The 8,609-nt window shown below is 38.9% G+C and overlaps 1 protein-coding gene across 1 annotated transcript; it reads right to left on the bottom strand.

The window, feature by feature from the left end:
• Positions 1-391: 391 nt before the first annotated feature.
• Positions 392-7,717, bottom strand: LOC134601707 (zona pellucida sperm-binding protein 4-like). The gene is made up of 12 exons (XM_063446220.1): positions 7,544-7,717; positions 6,284-6,405; positions 5,873-5,966; positions 4,803-4,958; positions 2,348-2,538; positions 2,093-2,190; positions 1,831-1,958; positions 1,566-1,755; positions 1,340-1,490; positions 979-1,057; positions 660-764; positions 392-528 (listed from the first exon to the last, which is right to left on the bottom strand). The coding sequence occupies exons 1-12, from the start codon at positions 7,707-7,709 to the stop codon at positions 392-394; spliced, it is 1,617 nt and encodes a 538-aa protein (XP_063302290.1). The 5' UTR covers positions 7,710-7,717.
• Between the last annotated feature and the right edge of the window lie 892 nt (positions 7,718-8,609).

Here is an 8,609-nt window from a genome sequence, read left to right as displayed (position 1 = left end):
AAGTAATTGCTGCCTATGCAGAGTGAAGTGTTATTCACATCTCTAGTGCCAGTCACTCAGATGGCCATGAGGCGCTTCCTGCTATGCATGGATATGTTGAACACTCCCCATAGAAATCTATAGGTTCTATGAATCTCTAAGGGGAGATGCTGATGGTGCAGCATGGTGTTCTGCTGCATGTGTGCAGTAGTCTACCAATGCTTCTCTATAGCAAAGCATAGGATTGCCTGTGAAGGCTTGATCTCAACCTTGGTGGGCTCAACTGCCTAGAATGAGAAGTTTACATTTTTTAGAACTCCAGTCTGAGGGCCAGACACCCAAGTGATCAGAAACCAGACAAACACCTTGAGAAAGTTAAATATTTGTTTAATAGAACCATGATTGTTACAAATTAAGTTTCTACAGTGTAGGCTTTGGGAGCATTTTTTCTATGGTAAATCCAGATGCTAGTTACAACAGTTATAGTCAGAATTACAGATGCAGTTGCTGCCCCTCCAGCCAGTGTCAAACCAGAGTTTGAGTCATTATCTGAAGAAAAAAAAAAAAAAAAAAATTAGGGAAGCACCATACAATTACCAGTTTATCCAATTTGGACACATGGTCTAAATCTAATTTCATAAGCCAACATTGTAATGCAGTATTAGAATAAGACATCCTACCTTCCATTTTAATGGAATCAGGTTTTGCAGCGATGAAGTTTACTGGTCCATCAGAGGAGATTATCTTCATAGCTTCTTCTGGATTTAGCTTCTCAATCATTCTCCCTGAATGCAGAGATCAGGAAAAAAAAATAAGGACAGTTCTAGCATCAAGATTAAACCCTCCCCTCAACTGAGTGCATAAGATTTCATTCAACAAGGAGACTAGAAGCACTTATTTTAGCCTCCATGGCAGTGTCCCAATGATACTTTAGTGTAGCTAGAAGACCTGTTGAAATGTGTTGTGTATGTTTAGTGTAACACGAGTCAAAATACACACTCTTTCTGGGCACACAAGAAGTCATGCAGGAGTCTGATGCAGATGGGACACACACCGAGGCACTGCAGTGAAAATACACCTGTAACATAAAGTATTATTAGACATCACAGCCAACTCAGATATTCTATTACTTAGCAGCATTAGCCATGTTCCACAGTTAAATGAATAAGCATATGAAAGCTTTATTTAAATAAAAATAAGATTCTAATGCTTCTGGGTTTTGTTTTAACCTTTGCACACAAGAGGGGATATATGTGTCCCTTAACATGGGCTGAAGATTGAATTGGATTTATTTTTTTATTTTTTTTATTTTGTGCTTGCAAAGTTAAGGTTCTTTCCATGTTGCATCCAAGAAACTCACCAGTCCTCTAAGTGCAAGCTGGGTTCTTCCATCCACAAATGTGAAGGTGCTGATTGAAAAGTGGTTGTAATGGGTTGGGAATGGAATTGCCCGAGATGAAGCGCCAAGAGGAATAAGCTGTGTGAGGTAGTTGTCGCCAGGAAAGGGGCAGCTGGAAACACATTTAACAATTAAGTCAGGAAATGCAGTTCAGCTCAAGCATCATACCACCCAGAGGAACACCTACCTTTTCACAAAGATGGGCCACTGAGGCTGTTGTGTCTCGTCAGGAGAGGGATTAGCCCAGCAGTCATTCAAGATCAGAACCAGATTAGGATCAGTCCTTTGAAGAATGCGGACTTCCAAGTAGACTGGATCTCGGAGCACTCTCGTTACAGGGTAGTCACCAGCAACATAATATGAAGAGTACTGTTGGTCTACAAAAGAACAGGGTTAATCTTACCACCATTGATCTCTGTAAACGCATGTGATAATAGAGCTAGCTTTGTTACCTCGGGCAATCCTCATTTCCAGGAGAAGGGGTCCAGTAGTGGAGACTGGAAGAGGTGGTGGAAGAGTGAATACCTGAACTTGCAGTGGTGCAACACCTGTTCTGGAATAGGTGCAGCGCACAGTGACCCTGAAGAATAGAAGCAGGACATAAGGAAGGAGAGTGTTGTACTCCTACATTAATCTGGTTCAGAAAATATGCACAATGTTATAGCCTGGTAGAACAAGCTACTCTAATCAAATATATTTCAAGACATGCCATACCTCATAGTACTGTCCCTTGTAATAGAAGCTGCACCCCAGGTCCTTATGTCTCGTGTTGCCTCAATTGTGTTCTCATATTGAATTGTGCTCCCAGGTACCTGTGAAGAAAGTCAATAGCTAGCTTTGCCCAGAATAGAACTTAGCCTGATAGTTACATATAGGTTGTTAATCATAAGCCTTTGGCTATTGCCCAAAGGAAGTGGTATATTTGCCATGCTTTTGTATTAAAAGGTCAAAGTTCCTTTCCAGTCTTACCCGATTCATGGACCCACAAGACAGTGGAAAGCTGAAAGCTATGAATGCGTTGCTCTTCATTGTCTGCAATCCAGGGCAAGATGTTTGATTCACATTGAGAACATGAACCGAACCAAAGATCAGTGATGGCGTGGTCAGCTCAGTGGAAATTGCTACTGTAACACTGCTGTTAGCTGTGCATTGAGCAGTCACTAAAAAAAAAATATATATATATATAAAATAAAACAAACTTACAGCAGCATTTACAAATAAATGAAGGTGTACCAATTATCACAAATATAAAGTTGCTGGTGGATTCCTCAAGGATATTGTTTTAGCCTTTTTAGGCACCCTCCTGCATATTATATATAGAGCTTGGGATAGCTCTAAATCCTGGGATGTATGTATGGACAGATCAATATAGATACACACTTTGCACTGTTATGTTATTTGTGTTTTTTAGATTGATCCCGAATTGTCATTTCATTTACTGCTGCAGTATTTATTCTATTGTTTTATTACAGCAGAATTTACATGGTAGGAAATTAAAACATCTAAAGTAATTCAGTTGTGTAACACTGCTATTACAGACTAGCAAGCTATTAACAGAGCAGGAGATAAATGCAAATTTAGACAGACTGCAACAGAGGGTAAACATTTCATGTCTAAACTGCAAATCACATGCAGTGAAGAAAGTTCTTGTAAAGTTGACTAGGGATATATAAACAAAGTTATTTAGCCCCTAAGTGGCAGACCAGTGACACTGCAGGGGCATGATCTATACACCAAAACATTAATGCATTGGGCCAGAGTTCTTTTGGTGTCCATCATGCCACACCACCCCTGCCTGTGACGCAGCATGCATAAAATGGGTTTATTTTCCAGTCAGATGTTTAACCCCCCCCCCAAATAAAAGCTAGAGTTTGTCTGTTCAACCATATATTTTATATCTTTCATATAAAGTGTACCCTCAAATTATATATACACACACCAGTAATCTAATTTTGTTCAGGAGAAAGGGTTTTATTTCACATTGAATATTTCACACAAACTGACCAGTCACAGAAGTTATGGTGTTAAAAACCAGAAGAGTTCTCATTGAAGTCTCCCAACTACTACAGTGTCATCACCCTCCCCCCCCCCCCTCCCCATATTTAGGTTCTCAGAAGAATTTGAGAAGCCAGCGTTGGTACCCATGTCCGATTTGATGTCGGAGATGAGGCCGGGATGTTCAAGAAGAGCATGCCTGCCACTTCTGTTACAGGAGCTAGTTGAAGGATGCTGCAAACCTCCCTGGCTGTTAGATACTATAAACTCAACTCTAGTTTTAATTTTATTTAATTTTATTTAAATCATGCCTCTCCATTTTACTATAAAAAGTTAAGCAACTTGAAATAAGTGTCAAACTACAAAATGCTAAAAAATAAAACCCTATAGTTTAGCAGTGACACTAGCTGAAGTGATTTTGGTGTATAGATTGTGACATGCTCCTTCCCACTACCCCTGGAGTACTGTGGAAGCTGGGCTTCTGACCACCAACTATGGTCCAGGTTGGAGACACAGTTTGGGAGTTCTCCTGTCCAGCCATTAGCAGCTTTCAGTATGCGCCTTCCCTTCATTCAAATGAAACTGAATGCTAGCTCCCTGTTTCGTGGTACTTTTATGTATGGCTCTTATTCCTGGGAGGCTAATTCAATTATCTCCTGAAAATATATTTAATGTAGGATTTCATGTTTCTAATAGGAGTTAGTTTAAAATTAAATTTAAATTTAATTTCCATTGTACAGCATTATGGAGTGTGATGGTGCTATATAAATAAAATTTCAAACCACTTCCAGACATAAGACTGATTTGCCCTGCTAGGAATCTTGTATTACAGGCTCATTGTATCACAACATATGTTTTTTGTCCAGATAACTATGCATGAAGGCCTGTTGAGATTAACCTTTGACCCAGCATTGCAAGCCAGGCTGTATTAGAAAGTCTTTCTAAAGTAATTCAACCATGCATAAAGAACAGACTTTGTTTAAATATTTTACCACCTAAAAACAGTGTATGGCTTTAATCATAGATTGGACAGAATCACTAAGCCACCACAAAAGTCAGAGTTTGGCTTATTAAAAAAAAAATCGGTTGTACTCCCAGAGGAGGTGAGAGAGCAAATCACAGCTCAGTCCTTGTTCCAGCAGGGAGAGTCCTTGCAAGGACTGTTGTCCAGTCCCTGGGAGGGAATAGAGCTAGTCACCTATCCTGTTCCAGGAGGACCCCAGTCAAGTGACTGGAGCACTGAGGTTTTTCCTGCTTCCAACTAGGAAGTGATCCTTGGCAGAGGTATAGTTAACTCTGCTACATAGATTAAGTGCCAAGACAGCTTTAGGAGCATGGAGTGACCCTTTAAACCATGAGTACCTAGACAAATGGGGGGCTGAAATGTTTAAATACCTACAGAGGAGTGATTAACTTTAAGACTACTCACATGGTTTTCCAAAGTAGCAGGGCATTGCAGAATCACCAGGAGTAAAACAGCAACCAAGGCCTTCACAGACATCCCTTGACACACTTTGTTGAGCACAGGACAGCCTATCTTGTCTTGCCACAGCAGCACACATGCTGGGTGCAGGAGCATCCATAGCTATGATACAGATAAAGTCATACATGAACACTTTTCTTAAACCATAAAGTTAAAAATACTAGCTGTAGGAAAAGTATCAGAGTCCATCAGACAGACCAAGGGATGCATCATCATTAGTCAGATGGCACATTGAGCAGATTTGGCAGACCTGCTAGGACAAGTTATGAGTTTTGCACCACTATGTAAAACTGACAAGCATACATTACGGGATTTACAGAAGATTCACTTTGACTGTTTTTTTTTTTTTGCTCAAATTCCATCAAAGTCAGGAGTTCCTTGGTTCTCGCCTAAAGGGTAGCACTCCTCTCCTCCAGCTCTGCTTCACTCCACCTTGTTTGATTGCTTCCTCCTGTCCTGTTGAGTTTTACACCCCACCTCCTATAGACTAAGCTTGTTTGAGCATGGCCGTCTTCAACCTTTTGTTACTGTAAGTTTGTGATTGTCTATTGTTAAATCTTCCCCTTTGTATAACGCTTTACAATATTATCAAATACCGGTAAATAGTTCAATAGACTGCAAAAACAGAGTATGCACCAAATACTTATGGTTATAAGTTTACTCTTTGCATTAGGAAACCGTAACAATAGCCCATGTAGGTCTGAATTGGTCATGTTGGTTGGTATCCAGTAAAGGACCTGCTGCACCTACACTTTAACAAAAAAAAGTTTTCGGGTGTGTGGCCATTCTGATAAACGGCAGGTTACTTACATTCTACTAAGTTACACACCGATTTCTAAACAAAGTGGTTTAGAGACATTAAAGAGTTGTGCTCTGTTAGAGAACCAACAGAAAGGAGTTCCTAGAAAAGTGAGATATATTCGGATAAGAGGCACAGAAGGTTTGGTACCAAGATAGGGATACTTGGAAAGTGTTGTCCTGAACTGGCCTTCACAATATGGATAATCACTGCATACCTGACATGATGGGACACTTAATATCCTTTTTATTGTGTTGAGTTTTTCCATTAACAGCTTCTTCCAGGATTATAGTCATCACATGGTCTCCATTCTACAAATACATAATGTGACAGAGGATTGAACATAAAAAACAGCCAGTTTGCCAGAGACACTAGGTGGTTTGAGCCAGATCTACATTGTAGAGAAAGTGTAAATGATAACCAAGCAGTCGGTGTTGCTCACTTAGTGTAGGAAAAAAAAAAAAAAAAAAAAAAAAAAAAAAAACACAAAACAAACACCCACACAATGTCAGCCATGTACCAGGAAGATACAAAAAGTTGAATATAGGACTAGATGGTTTATTTAAGCAAATGTTACTTAAAACATTACACAGGGAGTTGCAGAAGTGATGCTTTATTTATAGCTTACCATTTCTTTTACATAGCACCCATCATAAGTTGCTCCAACCTTAACAGAACTACCTGGTTGCTGGGTCACCCAAACACCACATGCTGAGTTGTTGCGGAGAATACGAGCCTTTCCTTTGTGGTCTGGAAGTGGAAAGGTTTAAAAGTTAATATATTCTAGGCTAAACACCCAACATACCAGGCCAGCCATTACTACCTCCACTAACATTAGGCGTGGTATTAGATTAGGGTTTTAAGTTAAACAGCTGTAAATCAGTACAGTGATCACCCAAAGGGTAAGGGCATTTTGGTTGCTTGGTGGACTCTACAGTGATTAAGCAGGCATTGATACGATTTAACAGTGCAGCCAAGTACCCATCACGGGGTATTGCTTCTATCCAGCACATGTGTAATTGATTTAAATCCTATTGTAGGATTAAAACATTCTATGCAGAGAATACCAGTTTTTTTTGTGTCATTTTTTTTTTTAGATAACTTGTTCAATAAACCAGTCTAAATAACAGCAATAAATATCCAAGGGTTATGATTAGTTATTGTAGTGATTTTTTTTAGAGCAACAAGAAAGACAGTTAAAGGGACACTATAGTCACCTGAACAAGTTTAGCTTAGTGAAGCAGTTTTGGTGTATAGAACATGCCCCTGCAGCCTCACTGCTCAATCCTCTGCCATTTAGGAGTTAAATCCCTTTGTTTATGAACCCTAGTCACACCTCCCTGCATGTGACTTGCACAGCCTTCCATAAACACTTCCTGTAAAGAGAGCCCTATTTAGGCTTTTATTGCAAGTTCTGTTTAATTAAGATTTTCTTATCCCCTGCTATGTTGATAGCGTGCTAGACCACGCAAGAGCCTCCTGTATGTGATTCAAGTTCAATTTAGAGATTCAGATACAATTATTTAAGGTAAATTACATCTGTTTGAAAGTGAAACCAGTTTTAATTAATGCAGGCTCTGTCAATCATAGCCAGGGAAGGTGTGGCTAGGGTTGCATAAACAGAAACAAAGTAATTTAACTCCTAAATGACAGTGAATTGAGCAGTGAAATCGCAGGGGAATGATCTATACACTAAAACTGCTTTATTTAGCTGAAGTAATTTAGGTGACTAAGATAAGAGGGATTAACCCACTTACATGACTCAATAAAGGGATGGCAGATTTCACTGCATATCAAATGAAGATTTTTGCCCTGTAGAAGTGGTAGCTGATAAATCAGATTACCAACTTAAAGTGCATTTAGGAACAGTATTATAATTATTACTTACCTAGAGCCCTCAGAACAAAATGAGTATCTTTTGAAGGAAAGGAAATCTTTAAGTTTGTGGATCCACATTCCAAATTGGGCAGCTCATCCCAAAATCCATGTGCCTTACAAACTAAAGTAAAACAGCAAACAGCAACTATAACAGCCACACCACTAGACCACCCCATTCTGGCAAGACAAGTCAGTAATGAGAAGAAATGTAAGACTGCAGACTTTTATATGATTGATAGTAAGTACCATGTGATGGTAAATTAAACATCAGTCCATCTTAAGGTGCTTCTTATTAGAGCTTTGTAGGAGAACACCTGTGACAATTAGCAATTAGTCAGTTCATAATATGAACTGGGAAAAGTGCTTTGCTTGATGGCCCTTATTCAGAGATAGCGTTACTTTCTATGCAATTCAAATAAAATTTAGTTTTTAACTGTGTGTCTATGTCACATTTTAATTACATGTTAAAATAATTAAAATTGGTTGTTTAAACAGCAACAAAAACTCAACCAACAGCAACAAGGCTTAACCCCTTAAGGACCAAACTTCTGGAATAAAAGGGAATCATGACATGTCACACATGTCATGTGTCCTTAAGGGGTTAACCATTCAGGTCAAAATAGCTGAACTGGAAATATTCTCAAAGTCAGCTATGCTTTCAGTTTGGCTACTTTGGCCTTAGATTTAAATATTTGAAATGTATTTAGAATTCCCACTTCAGTAAATAACTGTATTTGACCACTTTAAATTCCCAACAATTCAGTAAATAGCCCTGTCAATGACATGATTTCTACTCTGCATTGTGTGTATTCTACACATTGCAGGGCAGCACTTTCCATGTGCTGTAGAATAATATGTGAAGGTGAAATTTGTCCAGAAAAATATTTTTAAGGGAAATCTTTGTGCAGAATATGGATACCAGTAGCCCATCACTTCTGCCCATTGATTGGACTTGAGGATTTTCATAAACATGAGTATTTCTAAATTTTATTAATACAAAGAGGTTCGTTCACTAAACACTAAACTGTAGCAAATTGAAACTGAATTGCAAAATTTAGAGCTGAAAATTAAATTTT

The sequence above is a fragment of the Pelobates fuscus genome, chromosome 3 (genome assembly GCF_036172605.1).
Source record: "Pelobates fuscus isolate aPelFus1 chromosome 3, aPelFus1.pri, whole genome shotgun sequence".
Classification (NCBI taxonomy): Eukaryota; Metazoa; Chordata; class Amphibia; order Anura; family Pelobatidae; genus Pelobates; species Pelobates fuscus.
This window is presented reverse-complemented; position numbering and strand designations above follow the sequence as displayed.

Excerpts from the sequence above, each read along its gene's own strand:
- LOC134601707 (XM_063446220.1), bottom strand. The coding sequence starts at position 7,709 with ATGGGGTGGTCTAGTGGTGTGGCTGTTATAGTTGCTGTTTGCTGTTTT. Across the intron at positions 6,406-7,543 it reads TTTTGTTCTGAGGGCTCTAG|ACCACAAAGGAAAGGCTCGT; the intron begins GTAAGTAATAAT and ends TTCCACTTCCAG. Across the intron at positions 765-978 it reads TTCTTGTGTGCCCAGAAAGA|GGAGAATGATTGAGAAGCTA; the intron begins GTGTGTATTTTG and ends CTCTGCATTCAG.